Source organism: Xyrauchen texanus, chromosome 37 (assembly GCF_025860055.1).
Source record: "Xyrauchen texanus isolate HMW12.3.18 chromosome 37, RBS_HiC_50CHRs, whole genome shotgun sequence".
Classification (NCBI taxonomy): domain Eukaryota; kingdom Metazoa; phylum Chordata; class Actinopteri; order Cypriniformes; family Catostomidae; genus Xyrauchen; species Xyrauchen texanus.
Window position 1 is genome coordinate 25,195,370 of NC_068312.1, and position 17,135 is coordinate 25,212,504.

Below are 17,135 nucleotides of genomic sequence, written 5' to 3' on the forward strand. Positions count from 1 at the left end.
TGCATCAGCATCTGAAGCTTGGGATTTGGGGTTCAAGTCCAACCAAATTCATAATTAAGATCATATGTTGCAAGATTTAGGCTTTAAACAAAAAGCTTGTATTGAGTATTATTAACAAAAAGCCTGTATTGAGTATTATTAACTAGTCTAAATGGAATGAAACATCAGAAGCAAGGCCCAGAGGCTTAATAGATAAGGCACAGTCTGTAGAGCTGGGGACTGTGAGTTTAAGTCCCACCTGGATTGTATGAATGAAGGCTTTAAAAAGCTGAAATTTAGGCAGCGAACATAATGCTTTCTCCTTTGACACCAAGTAGTACTCAGGGGCGGGTTTACTTCTGAGGCCCCAAGCAACCGACCAAGCTGTGGCCCCATTTTGAAAATTTGTGCTTAAATTACATAAGATTTATTGTAAATAATAATTTAAATTCATCCTATCAGCCATTGTAGTCAAGTGCATTCAAAATGTTTAATGAAATAAAAATTGAGTTAAAGATAATTTATGCATGTTTTCCTGTTTTTCCACAATACAGTAATAATAAAAAAGCAATATTTACCTATATTAAATTATAAAAAATTTTTTAACAGGGTGAGCAAAACCTACTATTTCTCACACTAACATTTTAGAATTCATTTGTTATTTATTCATTTCATAACCCAACAGTTATTTATTGTTGTCCTGTTTGCCATTATAATATGATACAGTATTTGTATTACTTTGAGGATTTGTTGTATACAATAGTAATATATTCCTGTCTTATTTACTTTACTTTCACCTGGAGCTTATATTCTGATGCTGAGGCTGTAGCTAGACACAGTGCAACGACTGATACAGAACGCAAGTGTCTCTGCATGCATTTTTGAAACCTGAAGCTCTTATTATATTGACACTGTGTCTAAAAATGAGCCAGTCCTCCGTGAGACACTGAAGAAACAGCGAGAGGTGGTGCAGCAGGTATGGACATTCGTCCAGCGTGTGTTTACACAGGAAAACAATGGCAAAACAGAGAAGATGCAGGCAAAAACACATTTGGTGTGAACAGCCCCTAACTGATTTGTTCGTGGGTACTGCGTAACTGTGAGTGAGAGCGCGTATGTGAAACAAGTTAAAACGGCCTATATATTTTTTCATAAATTACAAACCAGAACCCTACTTTAAAAAAAACTCACCTGTCCCGACCCCAGTGTCTTCTCACGTGAACCGCTCTAAGAGTGCTGACAACAGCGTATTCGCGCGTGTACCCAGAACATCATGTCACCCCTCAAGCATTTTTTGCAGAGCTTTCCTACCGGGGCGGGGGCCCCCCGACGTCCGGGGCCCCACGCAATTGCATGGTTTGCGTGGTGGTTAAAACCACTACTGGTAGTACTGGCACAGAATGAGTTGGGGAATTCCAATCTTGCTTTTGAAGAAAGTTGTTTTTCTGGGCACATTCAGGGAGATACTGTGTGTTGGCCTGTATTTAGTATCACTGACTTAGACTAGCTGGAAGAAGACATGATTGTAAGGCCCAGTGGCCTAATGGAAAAAACATAAGCTTCTGGAGCTGGGGATAGAGTGTTCAGGTCCCACTTGGGTCAATTTCAGTATCTGTCATTGCTGGTATGAAAGATTTAGGCAAGAAAGGTAAAGCTTTCTCCTTTAACACCAAGTAGGACTGGCACAGCATAAAATGTTTAATTATAATCCTGCTTTTGAAAAAAAAAATTGTTTCTTCAGAGCAATGTCAGGAGATAGATCCTCAATGATAGCCTGTATTTAGAATTATTAACTGAGACTAGATGGAATAAGACATGCATGTGAAAAGTGGCTTAATGGATAAATTATCAACCACTGGGGATTGTGGGTTCAAGTCCCACCTGGGCCATGTTCATTAACTGTCATTGCAAATATTCAAGTTTTAGATAGTAAATATAAAGCTTTCTCCTTTAACACCAAGATGTTCTATATGCACCATAGACAGACTTATCCGTTAAATTACAAAATCAGAATGTGATCTCTGTTGTGCCTAGGATGATGGAACCATGTTCTGGTCCTTTATGTTTATCCACGATGGATCCATCAAGGCATTTATGAACAACCTCAAAGTATACAGGCAATGGTATAATGCAAATGAAATGCAGATGCTGGAATAGAGATCTACCTGTAGAGCTGAGGGGTTACCAGACTCTGGATCCCCCAGACCCACATTCTCCTTCCTTTTTCGGAACTTCCTGAAGTAGTCCTGGATTAGGAAGGTTGCATAGAATTTACCCACTGTCACTTCTTCCTCTGCAACAGAGAAAGAACCAAGAACAAACAAACAGAAATGAGAAAAAAAAGGATAGCTTTAAAATGGTAATATGTGATGTTTGTAAATGTTCATGACTGTGTTTGGGGTTATGTGAATGATTTGAGTGACTACAGACTAAATATGAACCAGAAAGTATTGAGCTCTCTCACCAGCAGGGGGTGGAATAACCTCATCCAGGATTTTGGGTTTTGTTCTCTTCCAGATCTTCTTAATGATGATTCTCAACTCCTTGTTTTCTTGATCAGGGTTCCCTGAAAACAGTACATTACAGTCATATTACCTTACACAGATAAAACAGTTAGACAGTGTCACCTGTACTTATTATATACAACAGTAACAGTAAAAAGTTGTACTGCATATTAAAATCTTCTAGATAATAATTAAAATTGATGTATGTGGTTGAATTCAGTGGTGCATATTAATTTACAATGAATGCCCATAATGACAGAAATAGGGTTCCAGTATTTATATGCTAGGCACAGCTTAGATGAATCATCATCTGTAGCTCAAACAGAGTGCATTAGTTTGTGGTGAAACGTGTGTGTGTGTGTGTGTGTGTGTGTGTGTGTGTAGGCCTGTACTGACCATCAGTTTTGATTTTCAGGGCAGTTCTGACCAGGGCAAACAGGGTGGCATTGAAGGTCACCGTACCGTCACTGTTAAGGGGCATGTTCATAGCAACCAGCCTCTGCCAGGGAGAGAGAGAGAGAGAGAGAGAGAGAGAGAGAGAGAGAGAGAGAGAGAAGACAAACAAATGAGAGAGACAGAAAGGGGAGAGAACACACCAAATCAGATTTTAGACAGATTTTGACTTTATTGGTGGCCAAAATTTCTCTACATTGAGAGTAAAACCTGAAATCCGCTGAAATCATGGGGTCCAGCCAATGGCCTAAAAAACATACTAAATAATGTTTAAAAAAATAAATTAAAAAAATATCAAATGTCTGCGAGGTTTGTCTCAATATTAAAACAATAAATGTATATGTAAGGTCCACACCATGATAGACAAACAAGTGTGTTTGTGTGTTTGCGCCCGCATGCTGCGCGTGTGTGTGTGTGTGTTTACCTTGCAGGCCACACGGTGAGGACAGAGTTTCCCAAATCCGAGTGGAGGCTGGATCCTTCTTAGCAAAGCAACTACATCTAAGTGCTTAATACGACCTCTGAATATCAAATACATTCAATCAGAAACGAATTGTCTTTCATGTTCAAATTAGAGCATTAGAGAGATAGACAGAGAGAGAAGTGGTCTTACTTGGCTTCAGGATCATATTCTGACCAAATTCTTTTGAACTCATCCAGGTGATGTGGTCCAAGGATTGACCAATCACGTGTCAGATAGTCAAAATTGTCCATAATGACAGCAACAAACAAATTAATAATCTAAAGGAAAAAAACAAACAAACAAAACTCAAGCAAAAGAAAGACAAAATCTTACAACCAACTGTGCAAATCATATTGAAGTGAGATTAAAGAAAAATCTGTTATGATCAGTGTGTTTACCATGTTTAATTAATTAATTAAACTAATATTTATGTACAAAGGGGCTAAAGACACCTAAAATCAATTTGGTTAACACAGTATCACCATTAACACAGCTCGATCGTTTAGCAAGTTACCAAAAATAGCCTTAGACTTATTTAAAGATCATTAAAAAAGTTAGGCGGCGTTACCAGGAAGGCACAGAGCATGAAGAAGCTGATGAAATAGACAATGGCAAAGTTGCTGCCACAGGTGAACTCTTCACCAGGCTCATAGTCTGACTCCGGGTCACAGCGCTTCCCCGGGAGACTGGCCAACATGATCTCCTGCCATGCCTCACCTGTGGCACACCTACACACACAGGGCATAGACAATCAAACTACTGCCAGGAGAATGCTAGCATGCTATTTCTCACTCTCTCAGTGAGAGTCTCTGTCTCTCTCACCTGAAAAGGAGCAACACAGCCTGCGGAAAGGTCTGAAAGTTGTTGTTCCTGTTGATCTGCGTATGGTCCTGCATGGCGATCTTCCCGAATGTCTGAAATAAAGATCAAACATCACATTAATGATTAATTGATTAGTAATTCATCAGAAGCTCTCCATGTCTTTCTCTAAAATGAAAGGAAACAGAAGACATTTTTCCTGCTATGACTTACCTGCATACCAATCACAGCATAGATAAAGAATATCATGGCAATCAGAAGAGCTACGTAGGGCAGGGCCTGTAGGACAAAAAAAAATAAAAACGATACAGAAAATATAAACTAATACGTATGCATAAAAATATGAAAAAGATTGGGCATTTTTTTATTGTCCTCTGACCTGGAGGGATTTGACGAAAGTCCAGAGCAGAGTACGAATGCCCTCCCCTTTGCTAAGCAGTTTGACCAATCGCATGACACGAAACAGGCGGAAGAAAGTAATGGACACGCGAGAGCTGTCCTCTGAGCTCTGAGGAGAAAGGAGGGAGGAGTTAAATTCCCAATTACAATAATAGAAACATTTAATGTTTATAACATAATTTTCAAAATGTGCTTTACAGAAAAAATACAATGAGATCCTGTATCGCATACTAACTGTAGATTAGCTAATGTCTGGATTAAACATGGAACCTCTCGAAAATGATCATCCTTAGACTCTAACCAGGCTTAAATGATACAAATGATAATTAAGACAAAATTTTTTATCTTAAACAAATTGCCATTTAATATATTGAGTACTCCACCACATGGCAAGTAATTATTACCATATTTTGTGAGTTTTATGCATCTTTCAGTTCAGGGAACAAGATAGTTTAGCCAATATGGAATCACATCTATTTCAGTCCAGTTGATGGCAGAAGGAAAACAGGGACTCACGCTAAACTCTGTAACCACGATGTCCACCACACTTCCCACCACAATTAGTGCATCAAAGGAATTCCATGCATCAACAAAGTAATGCTAGAGAGGGGATAATGTGTTCAGTTCAACCACACATCAAAAATGACACAGTTCAAAAAGATTCATATTAAGATTAAGAAAATTGCTCAAAACATCCCAGAATGTCGTTACACTCTCCATCGTGTAACATCGGTTACATTTTCCACTGAACCACACTAGCAGGCCATAGAAAAATATGGGGACTGACCCGAAGTCTGAGGGCCAGCAGTTTGATGATCATCTCAAAGGTGAAAAGGCCAGTGAAAACCATGTTGAGGATGTCCATCACGTAACTAAAGAACTTTGACTGGTTATAATGCTGTGGATGCAACCAGAAACAGTGTGATTCTTCTTTCTGCATTCTGACACAATCAAAACACTCTGCCTCAAACCTTTTTAGATTTTTCTTCTTCATAGACTTTATAATTTATTCTGTTGTGGCCTACTTTAAATGAATCTGTGCCACCTAAAAACATTTTAAGTTAATAAAGGCTAGCTTAGTGGTTTATTAGCTTTAAAGGTGCAGTATGTAATTTTTCAAATTCTAAAATACTCAACAACCCTATAAGTTGTTCCAAACCCATATGACTTTCTTCCATGGAACACAAAAGGAGATCTAAGTCAGCAAGCCTCAGTGACAATGTCTGATTCAATCTTTTTCCATACAATGAAAGTGTATGGAGACTGAGACATAACATTTTGCCTAACATCTCAGTTTGTGTTCCATTGAGGGCGAGTAATTTATGACAGAATTGTCTTTTTTGGGTAAACTATCCCTTTAGTCTGTATTTTTTATTTATTGGGCTACACGCTGTGATTAAAAATAAAACAAATCACAAAAAAAAAACTATCTGTCTGTAGTTCTACATGCTGATTATGCAGCTATTGTAGGAGTTGTCAGACATAGTTGTTTACCTGCACAGCCAGAGTAACAGTGTTGAGAAGAATCAGCACAAACATGATGTATTCGAACCCTGTGGAATTGATTATAGACCAGAACTTGTACTGCACTGGGTTTTTGGGGATGTAGAGCTTCAACGGCTGGGCCTTCAGAGCAAATTCAACACATTGTCTCTGTGTGTGACCGACAGAAAGAAACAGGAACATTTACTTTTAAAGGGGATCATATAATAACATAGGTACGTTTGTACCCCCCACCCCCATGCAGAATTTGCAAGATGTTTATCTTTAAAATTATTAAATAAGAGAGATCATAAACATTGCAAAAAAAATTTGTTTTCATTTATTACAATCTGATTAAGCTATTTGACATAACAGACACATTCCGCTGTATCTAAATATGGTGTGTTGTTTCCTTGATGATCAATGAAATTTGTGCATGAGTCCCTGCTTTGTCCTGAGCAGTAAATATGCTCAGAGTTCATAAGAAAATCCCTTCATGTACTGCACATTCTTTGGTTTTCCTGCATCTTTTGCACATTTGCACAGTGGCTATATGACGTTGACATCCATGTTCTGACATTTAGGACAACTGAAGGACTCATACACAACTATTACTAAAGGTGCAAACATTTTTTGCTGCTAAAATAAGGCAACACACTGTAATAAGTACCATGGGGATGTACACATTTGAACAGGATGAATTATGTAAAGTGTTCATATAAATATCTGTTATGTAGCATTTGAAGGGCATTACTAAATAATTAAAATAAGATCTTCTGTCTGTATAAATTCTGCAAGGAGTACATAGAGAAAAGATGTATGCAAACTTATGCACAGCTGCATAATGTTAGTGAAGGTTTTCTGCATCAAAACAATCATAATTCAGTTTTTCATGACGATATTCCATCCTTAGAATTAAACTGACAGTTTTTTGCCACTGCGCCTTTAAGACTAGCCTAAGCACTCTCTTTGCATGTGAAATAGGCAACAGTGCTATGTGATCATGTGATAATGTGTTAATGTGTTCACGTGTCTGACATCAGAAAGCCAAGGATTTTAGTATGAGACATTGTTGCAGTTTCAACATTTGGTCTTTTATGAATGGAGAGGAACCTGACATTACAATAACGTTACAGTAAATTGTCAACAACACATCAAGCTGTTTTATATTTCATAATGTATACAGTATTTATATGTATTTTTATAGCTCTTTTACATTTTTATATTGATATTTTTTAGGATCAAGAAAAAACTCAATTTCTCAAAGTATGACCCCTTTTAATGTTCTTTGAAAGCCTTTCCTCCAACCTGATTTTTGTCCAGCTCACAGTTCTTGAACTCAGCCTCTCCCTGCTCACGGAACGTGATGATGACAAAACCCACGAAGATATTCATCATGAAGAAGGCAATGATGATGATGTATACGATGAAGAATATGGAGATTTCAATGCGGTAGTTGTAGATTGGGCCGTGATTCTCTGCGTTGGCATCTATGGCTTTGTAGAGCAGCCTGAATAAAAAAAAAAATGTACGTTTACAATCCCCACTGTGTAGCCAGTTGTATGAACATGGTCAAGGTGACTTTCAATGACCTATTAGGAATGGGGACACACTCACGCTGGCCAGCCCTCGAAAGTGGAGACAGTGAATAAGGCCATCATTCCCATTAGTACATTATCAAAGTTGAAGTCACTGTTGAGCCAGATTCTCTCTCTCACCATTGGGTGACTCACATCCCCGTCTTTATATACCACAAATGTGCCCCTGTGTCAAACACACACATAGAAACACATATGGAAATGTATAGGCACATATGGCTATACAGTACACATACACCACAAACACTCAACACACATACAGTATGTAAATGCACATTGCCCAAAGGGACACACATATGGTTAATATGAGAACAAAGTCAAGCGGTAATGCTGGAATAGGACTTACTTGCACTGTTCTGGATTGTTTTTGGCTTCATCTGTGCAACGATAAAATTTACCCTGTAAAATACAGCAACATAATTACATTTTATTAATCAATCATATATACGGCACACCACAACTATACAACAAATCAGAAAGTTAATTTAATAAGCACACATTTTTTTAAATATGACTTGGACTACCATCACAATTGCAGTTGACAAATATGATTAATGTTTATATGAAGTGCACAATGTTTATCTATGTGTGTATGTGTGATTGCTGATACCTTGAAAAGCTGAACGCCGATGCAGGCGAACATGAACTGCAGCAGAGTAGTGACAATCATAATGTTCCCGATGGTCTTTATAGCCACAAACACACACTGCACCACATGCTGGAGACACACACATAAGCACACATCCGTTATCAGAGAGAAAAGTAAACACTGCACTTACTGTATACATTGCACATACAATTACACAGACATTCTATGAGTATGACATATCATTTCATATGCCCCTATAATGGCAACATAATTATATAGAACTACCCTTATTTTTGTAATTGCTAAATTACACAAGCAAACTCCACTCAAAGTTTTGTTTAGAATTCCTTTTACAGATCCAGCACACACATACACACACACATACATACATGCAGAGCTGTACCTTGAGTCCTTTGGCTCTGTTAATGGCTCGGAGAGGTCTGAGCACTCTGAGCACTCTCAGAATCTTTACTACAGAGATGGCACTCGAACTGAGAGACAGAGAGAAAGAGGGAGACATGCTTTACACGTGAACTCAAAAAGATCTGAAGGAAAGAACAAAGTGATCGTCATCTCTTTGAACATCTCTCAACAGTTTGAAAGAAGTCAAACTCATATTTTGCCATTTTCACAACATCAGAGTAAATTCACAATGCAATCTACTTCACCACTTTTGTACAATTATGCACTTATGTAAACCATATTTCTGTAGTTCACATGTTAATGTAATCCTTGAATAGAAGTAAAGGTAAATGGATTTGGCTCACTGTCCAGATTTTATTCTAGTAGTATAGTAGTAAATAGACAAAAGGTGAAGTTAGGGTGGAGGAGGGATGCTGGAAGAATTGTTGCAGCAACGAGGTAAGCAGCATTTTATATATGCTTATTTTGGCATTGCAATTGGTTGGATTAAATGAACAATTTCCTCCCATAAAACTCAATTTACAGTATATGTATCAATTCCACATTACAAAGGCTTAACATTAGATTAAAACAGTGTCCTCTGACACATTGTTAAACCCAATGAAAAACACACAGGCCCATGTACTGGAAAGTCCTCATTCACTCTCATGTGTTTATTGTGACAGAGACTTATAATGCAATTGTTCTTTTAGGGGAATTACATGGAGGGATACACGTATTATGACTTCATTTATCTTAGTCCAAATAAATAATTAAAATGTCATGCTAAAGTTAGCATTTCTAAAGGGACAGTAATCCAAACATTATCTCACCCTCGTCAATTAAAACCTTTATTACTTTCTTTCTTCCATGGAACACAAGAAGAGAACATTTTGAATTATACTGATGCTGCCCTTTTTCCAACAATGAAAGTGAATGGTGACTGAGGCAACCAGTATCCCTAGCACTCTGCACAACATATTTCTTTAAGTAAAATTGCAGCAAAAAGTCATAAAGTTTTCAATTTTCATTTTTGAGTGCTTCAAAAATACTAGTGGGACAGGCACTATCTCTGTAGGTCCACCAGAGGGCGATGCATTCACTTCATCAGATGTTAACGCTGACATTAATCTTACCAGCTCACACTAATCACAAATAAACAGTGATGTTTTGATGCGAGTGTGAATGCACCGAACTTACTGTAAGAAGAAGGAGACCAGAGACACACTGACCACCAAAAGATCCAAAAGATTAAACCAGTTTCTACAGAAGGAACCCTCATGGAGGAACGCTCCATGCACTGTCATCTACAGAGCAAGACAGAGAGAGAGGCCAATAGAGTTATTCTGAGAAATTTGAGGGCATTTAAGTGAAACAACATTTCTGTTGATGTTATCAGTGTGGGATTATTAATCTCCAAAATCAAGTGAAATAAGAATTGGCTGATTGATTGACAGGAAGGAGGCGGTACCTTCAGTAGGATCTCCACAGTGAATATGGAAGTAAAAGCATAATCAGCATAACCCAGCACCTATGTTGAGAGAGAAAGAAAGAAAGAAAGAAAGAAAAAGGGTTAGACAGAAATCAGTGCTTTTGATCCGAGAAATGTGCAGAATGGTGACTATTTTGTATACAGTATGTGTTTACATGTGTGGCACTTGACGATTTAACCAAGCAGGACATGCTACGAGATCATTAACTTCTGTTATTGAACAATAAAAAAATCATGGTCCTAACCATAATCTATCCTTAAAATTAAAATGAGGAATGTTGTCTCAGCCTTTAACCTCTAACCTTAGCCCCAACGCTGCATTCCATTCAACTTGGAAAGTCGGATTTTCCAATTTCCTCCTAAGTGCAATGGAACACAACTTGAAGTATAGTGTCTAGTCTAGTCTTTGCAGAGATGTAGATGCGGGACTTCACACAAATATGTTGACTTGGCACCCAAGGAGATATACAAAGAAAGTGATAAACATTCACTTTTATTAAAAAACATCGATCAATGAGTCAAAGTTCGTATATTACATAATATTAAAACTTGTTTAACAAACCCCTGCAGAAACAGGTGTATAAAATATGGTTAATCATACTCTCTTTTGATAATTGTATTGCAGCATTGTTTATCAAATGGGTTGCTAGGAGAAGTCTTTGATGACAGACAAACCCCTGCTAAACTAACGGTTGAGTTGTGGTTTTGTTTCCTTACATGTCATCTTCCGAGCATCTGGCAATAGAATGTCTTTATGTTCAGAGATCGGAGGTATCAAATAGGACTATCCCACATCCGACTTGAATAGAATGCAGAATAAGCCGAACCATAAATCTATCCTGCACTCTGACTGGTTGATAGAAATGGTGTTTCTGGATCAACAAGGATGTTGATCCAAGAACATTTTGTACTATAGTAAATCATGTTAAGCTATGTGTGTGTGTGTGTGTGTGTGTGTGTGTGTGTGGGTTTGGGTGGTTTACAGGGAAATGTTTTTAGGTTACAAACTGGTAATTACAATGGTATTATGCTGTAAATGTGGTTTATGAGGAAATTTCTAGTGTCCCCATAATTCAAATCACTTAAAAAACATACTAAACGATGTGTTTTGAAAATGTAAATATACAGTTAGGTTTAGGAGCAGGGTTAGGTGATAGAATATATCGTTCGTACAGTATAAAAATGTTTATGTCATAAGGATAGCTGCACCAACATGAGTGAGGTGTGTGTGTGTGTGTGTGTGTGTGTGTGTGTGTGTGTGTGTGTGTGTGTGTGTGTGTGTGTGTGTGTGAAAGAAAGTGAGAGAGAGAGAGAGAGAGAGAGAGAGAGAGAGAGAGAGAGAGAGAGCAGTAAAGTCACATTGTTCCTGAAGGAGTGAGCTCTGATAGGATCCTCTGCAGCCAGAGATATGCTACTGAGAATGATGAAGAGCAGAATCAGATTAGTGAAGATATGATGATGGATCAGTGTATGGCAGCCCACTCTTATCCTGCAAAGAGACAGAGACAGAGAGAAAAAAGCACAGAAAACAATAGTCAACACAGAGATTTGTGCTGCCTATATTTGATTCTCATAGCTGATTATTCAATGTTTAAAGGGAGAGTTCACCCCAAAATTAAATTGCTCATCCGTATTATGTTCCAAACCCATATTACTTTTTTCTTTGGAACACAAAAAGAGATGGAGAATGTTAGCAGCCTCAGTCATCCTTCACTTAAATTTGATATTTTTTCCATACAATAAAAGTGAATGATGACTGATTCTGGCTAACACCTCCTTTTAGAATCCACAGAAGAGAAGAACTTGTATGGATATTGAAACAACATGAGGATGAGTAAATGATGAAAGACTTTTGGTGAACTATCCCTTTAAAAAGAATTTAGAAGAAATAAAATAGGAAGAAAGATAAAAAGAGAACAATTAATGTATATATAGTATATTTGATGTATCATTTCTGTAACAATTCATTAAAAGGGGCCATTCATAGAGACATGATGTTTCTGCTCTTTTGAAATAAAAGCGTTTGAAGTTATATGTCCATGCAGATTATTTATGGAAACTAAGATGTACACACAACTGTGACATCATTCACATTTGACGGCCACATTTACATATCAATTGCTATTAATTATTCATCAACTTGGTCCGCCCTGATGACCAAGCCTACACCACAACAGTAAACAAAGATTAGACATTCATAATTCTAAAAGATACAGTAGCAAAATCACCAAAAATGTAGAGAAAAGCCATGCATTTGCAAAAATATTTTGCAAATGAGTTATTTATTAAAATCATATGGGCATTAAAGTCTATGGGAGCTCTTAAAGGGAGAGTTCACCCAAAAATAATTCACTCACCCTCATGCCAACCCAGATGTGTATGACTTTCTTTGTTCTGCTGAGCACAAATAAAGATTTTTTAAATAATATCTCAGCTCTGTAGATCCATACAATGCAAGTGAATGGTGGCCAGACGTTTAAAGTTCCAAAAAGGACATAAAGGCAGCATAAAAGTAATCCACAAAACTTAAGTGGTTTAATCAAATCTAAATTAAATGTGTGGGTGAGAAATAGATCAATATTCAAGAGATAAATAAAGTCCTTTTTTACTGTAAATTATACTCCCTGCCCAGGAGGTGGCGATATACAAACATAATGCAAATTGCCAAAAACAAAAGTAGAAGAATGTGAAAGTGAAGACTTATATTAAATAAAATGTATTGATCTTTTTCTTACCCACACCTATTATATTGCTTCAGAAGATGTGAATTTAACCACTGGATTCATATGGATTACTTTTGTGCTGCCTTTATATGTTTTTTGGACCTTTAAAGTTCTGGCCACTATTCACTTGCATTGAATGGACCTACAGAGCTGACATTTTCTGAAAATCTACATTTGTGTTTAGCAGAAGAACAAAAGTCATACACATCTGGGATGCATGAGGGTGAGTAAATAATCAGAGAATTTATATTGTTGGGTGAACTATTACTTTAAGGTGTGTGGTTCTTCATTTACTTTCACAGTAACAATATTAGCCTGTTTTATTATAAGATCAGAGAGAGGGTGGCAAATGGTCGTGTAAAATTAATTTACAAGCAACAACTTAACAGTATTTGGAGGAAGAAGTCTTGACTAACATTACAAATGGATTCAAAATAAGGGTATTTAAGACTTATGGAAGAATAAATGGTCAATTATTAAGTAGTGTGTGTGTGTGTGTGTGTGTGTGTGTGTGTGTGTGTGTGTGTGTGTGTGTGTGTGTGTGTGTGTGTGTGGTCAGATTGTAAACTCACGGATTGGTTTTGCTGAGGCAGAAGAACGCACTGCCCTCTGGGATTGGTAGAACTTTCTCTTTAGGAGGAGCAAAGTCAGCAACATTTAGCTGAGCGCTACCTTCTTTTGGCAGAGAATGACAGAAAGAAAGAGAGAAACAGAATGATAGACAGAGGGAGACCGAGGAGTTACTGAGATCACTGTCTAACTCTACCACCACTGTACCCATAAGAAAGGCTTTTAACTGCAGGACATGCCTGAGGGGCTGTTAGTGCAGTGAGTGTGACTCAAAGTTCAATAATTACATCCAAAAGGTCTGCTAAATAACTGAAAACATTTTGGTTCAGAATACAACACAGTAGAGGAGTAAAGGGAAAGTAGGTTTTTATGTACAGATGTCTGAGATCACATTGAAAATCTGGGATTTTTTTAAGTAAGTTTTAGGTTTTTTAAAAAGTGTAATAAATAAATAAGTAAAATATGTCTATATATCCACAGGAGATTTGTTTAAAGACACACTTCTCATGTTATGTGGTTGAATGATTTATACCTAGGTACAGTACACAACAATATGACTAGTAGACACAACATAGCCTTGTTTTAATTTAATATCCCATCTTCTCTGACTTTACCTCCATCATCTCCATCCCCTCCCTCCTCTGGCTCCTCCTCCTCCTCCTCATATTCATCCATGTCCACCTGCAGAAAACAAAATAAGTCAAACTTCACACTGTTATTCGACAAAAACAAAGACAGAAGAGTTTGATCTTCATACCTTCACCTCTTCATTCTCTCCTTCGCCTTCACCCTGTCCACTCTCTTCCTCTTTCTTTTCTCTGTAAGGATCAACAAACTTCATGTCAAACTCTTCTTATGTTTATTGTACGGTATGTTATATTTGTAGTTGTTAGATAACGAATGTTTGGTATGATGTGAGATGTCTCTAAAACACACTTGTTCTTTTTATCATCTCCATCACCTCCTGCTAAGTTGTCAACAGCAATAGCCAAGAAGACATTCAGAAGGATATCTGAGCGAGCAGTGGTTAAGATCCAAGCAGATGCACATAGATACATAAAACAACAAAATACCAGTTGCAAAACTCACAGAGGAGAATTCACTAAGAATGAATCGTTCTGCTGGTAGCATAAATTTATTTGCATGCTGCGCTGCACTGGTATATGATTCACCAAAAAAACAAACAAAATCAAATGCATATAAGTTAATGGCACAAACACAGCCAGAAATGTGGTGCTGAACACAATGTAAAACCCACTGTGAGAAGAGAAAATGCACAATTGCTATTTTTAACCTAATCAGACCATTAAAATTTTTAAATAGAGTCAGGTATATTCAGCCAGATTACTGTAAAACATTTTTTTATATTAATAAAAGTGGAGTGGTGGTAGCGTAGTGGGCTAATGCACACAACTGTTAATCAGAAGGTCATTGGTTCGATCCCCACAGCCACCACCTTGAGCAAGGCACTTCACTCCAGGTTGCTCCGGGGGGATTGCCCCTGTCCCCATTGTGCACTGTAAGTCGCTTTGGATAAAAGCGTCTGTCAAATGCATAAATGTAAATGTAATAAAATCATTTCAATTAGAGTTTACCACATGCAGTGCATTTTTAGGCGACCTGGCAAAACAATTTTATAATATCAGGATCTGCAGCAAGGATGCTGGCCTTTAGGTGAAATATTCATTTTTTTATTCAAGTCAATAACATTATTTGTTGTCAGGACTATGTTCAGCTGTCAACTGGATAATACATGTTGTTGTTAAATTGATTATGTTAGCTGAGTAAACAAAAAATATGACATACATTTACTAGCAATTGCATAATCAGTAAAACTATGTTCATATGGAAAGGATACAATTACCACAGATGAACAAAATCACAAAATAAAGACAGACGATCATTCCAGGAAAAACTGGGCCACCGTATGCCATAATACCATCATACATCACTACATTCCAGTCTTCACCCGTTAATATCTGTAAGAGCAGAGGCAGTTAAGCTGAACTGTACTTCAGCAGTACAGCAACATTCAATGGAAAGATTTATCAATAATAATTAAAATCTATGTTCTATTTTCTGCCATACATAGTTATCATTTGAATTTAGATGGCTTGGAATCTAGCTCACAAGACATATGGGCTACTTTTAGGTTATTTGTAGTACTTTTTGGACCTTGACAGCCACTAGTCACTGTTTATTTCACTGTATGGAAAAGAGCATGATGAAAATTATGCTAAATAACTCTTTAAATTTACTTTTAACTATAAAGTGTAAATATAAATATGCAATACCTCTTTAAACTTTTATTAAGCAGTACCTTCAATGTTTCCTTAAATATATTATATATGTTATATATTGGATTTCACGGTAGAACTTTTTAGGAACATGTTTATACAACAGGTACAACAGGGCTAAAGGCATTTTTGATTTTATTAAAGACACTTTTTGGTTCGATTTAATCCCAAAACACTAAATAGCAACAAAAACTACCACAGTACTTTCCTTAACACCTGTTTGTCACTATGCACAGCAAAATGTTCCTGATTCGTGAGATCATCGCATGCATTGTCTAAAGTCTGATTCTGAGGTGATTTTATCTAATCATTTAAAAATCTTGCAAATGTATGTAACTAGAAGTGTAGTGTAGCCCTGATAGTATCACATTTATTTTGAGACAAAATACTTATTTGTCATTTTCAGTTTTGTCAAGGTGATTAAATATATATATATTTTTTATGACAGTTTTAATAACTGTCTAATAAATTAAAGGATAGTATTTGGGGTAAAAAGCCCCCAGTTGTAGGGGCTAAAGACCCCCATAAGACACGGTTTTCATTCTGGGGGTGAATGGATTTGATATGAAAAATGTTCAAAGTGGGCTCATATTGACTGATCCAATCACAATGGAGATTCCTTTGTATATAAAAATATTTTAGTTGTTATGAAATGCTAAATGTGATGGAAATGAACAAGAAATGGTTAACCCTTTTCTGAAGTAGTTATTTTGAAAACGCTTTATCTTAATTAGTTACTCAAAAAGCAACCTGCTGTCTCAAAAGTATTTGCCTAAGTTGACAAACTTTGCCCTATAACTATATATCCCCTGCATCTACACGATATCACTATAACCTCCCTCCCTTTTTCACCGTTGTACCCTACAAGGTAGCTTAATGTCTTGAGGCCGAACATCGCAAGCTGAAATTTACAATTTCTTCTTTGAAAGTTCTCTTAATGCATTATATGATGAAATTGCTTTATGATTTTTGTACATAAATTTTTTTCTATGAAAATATTTATATTTTTGTTTACTTTGTGTCTGTGTGTAAAATGAGATTACGACCGTTTCTACTTTTTAAATGACAGTATTTCATTACATTTTCACTGTCCTCACTTGGGTGAGCTGAGTCTATTACCTGAAAACAGGTGAGCAGGGCCTGAGGGAAGGTATCAAAGGTGCTCCTTTTGGTCTGTGTCTCGTCGAAGTTGAACTTCCCTCCGAAGAGCTGCATGCCAAGCAGAGCGAAGATGATGAGGAAGAGGAAGAGCAGCAGCAGCAGGGATGCAATGGAGTTCATTGAATTCAGCAGTGAAGCTACCAGATTGGACAGAGCTGTCCAATGGCTGAGGAGGACAAGTGGGGCAACAAGCCACAGGGCAGG

At 37.1% G+C, this 17,135-nt stretch overlaps 1 protein-coding gene across 1 annotated transcript in view; it reads right to left on the bottom strand.

The window, feature by feature from the left end:
- The window catches only part of LOC127630523 (voltage-dependent L-type calcium channel subunit alpha-1D-like), a 55,141-nt gene that overhangs the window by 8,729 nt on the left and 29,277 nt on the right, over nucleotides 1-17,135 (bottom strand). Inside the window, exons 15-40 of the mRNA XM_052108108.1 lie at nucleotides 16,890-17,097; nucleotides 15,332-15,452; nucleotides 14,410-14,485; nucleotides 14,231-14,291; nucleotides 14,088-14,154; nucleotides 13,476-13,578; nucleotides 11,540-11,669; nucleotides 10,160-10,219; nucleotides 9,889-9,995; nucleotides 8,690-8,777; nucleotides 8,308-8,415; nucleotides 8,044-8,096; nucleotides 7,717-7,863; nucleotides 7,408-7,609; nucleotides 6,112-6,270; nucleotides 5,405-5,515; nucleotides 5,134-5,217; nucleotides 4,598-4,726; nucleotides 4,432-4,497; nucleotides 4,222-4,313; nucleotides 3,968-4,127; nucleotides 3,550-3,677; nucleotides 3,361-3,457; nucleotides 2,880-2,982; nucleotides 2,444-2,545; nucleotides 2,145-2,272 (exon numbers count right to left, since the gene is read on the bottom strand). Of these exons, the coding sequence (XP_051964068.1) occupies nucleotides 2,145-2,272; nucleotides 2,444-2,545; nucleotides 2,880-2,982; nucleotides 3,361-3,457; nucleotides 3,550-3,677; nucleotides 3,968-4,127; nucleotides 4,222-4,313; nucleotides 4,432-4,497; nucleotides 4,598-4,726; nucleotides 5,134-5,217; nucleotides 5,405-5,515; nucleotides 6,112-6,270; nucleotides 7,408-7,609; nucleotides 7,717-7,863; nucleotides 8,044-8,096; nucleotides 8,308-8,415; nucleotides 8,690-8,777; nucleotides 9,889-9,995; nucleotides 10,160-10,219; nucleotides 11,540-11,669; nucleotides 13,476-13,578; nucleotides 14,088-14,154; nucleotides 14,231-14,291; nucleotides 14,410-14,485; nucleotides 15,332-15,452; nucleotides 16,890-17,097 (2,890 nt within the window). The remainder of the gene's footprint in view (nucleotides 1-2,144; nucleotides 2,273-2,443; nucleotides 2,546-2,879; nucleotides 2,983-3,360; nucleotides 3,458-3,549; nucleotides 3,678-3,967; nucleotides 4,128-4,221; nucleotides 4,314-4,431; nucleotides 4,498-4,597; nucleotides 4,727-5,133; nucleotides 5,218-5,404; nucleotides 5,516-6,111; nucleotides 6,271-7,407; nucleotides 7,610-7,716; nucleotides 7,864-8,043; nucleotides 8,097-8,307; nucleotides 8,416-8,689; nucleotides 8,778-9,888; nucleotides 9,996-10,159; nucleotides 10,220-11,539; nucleotides 11,670-13,475; nucleotides 13,579-14,087; nucleotides 14,155-14,230; nucleotides 14,292-14,409; nucleotides 14,486-15,331; nucleotides 15,453-16,889; nucleotides 17,098-17,135) is intronic.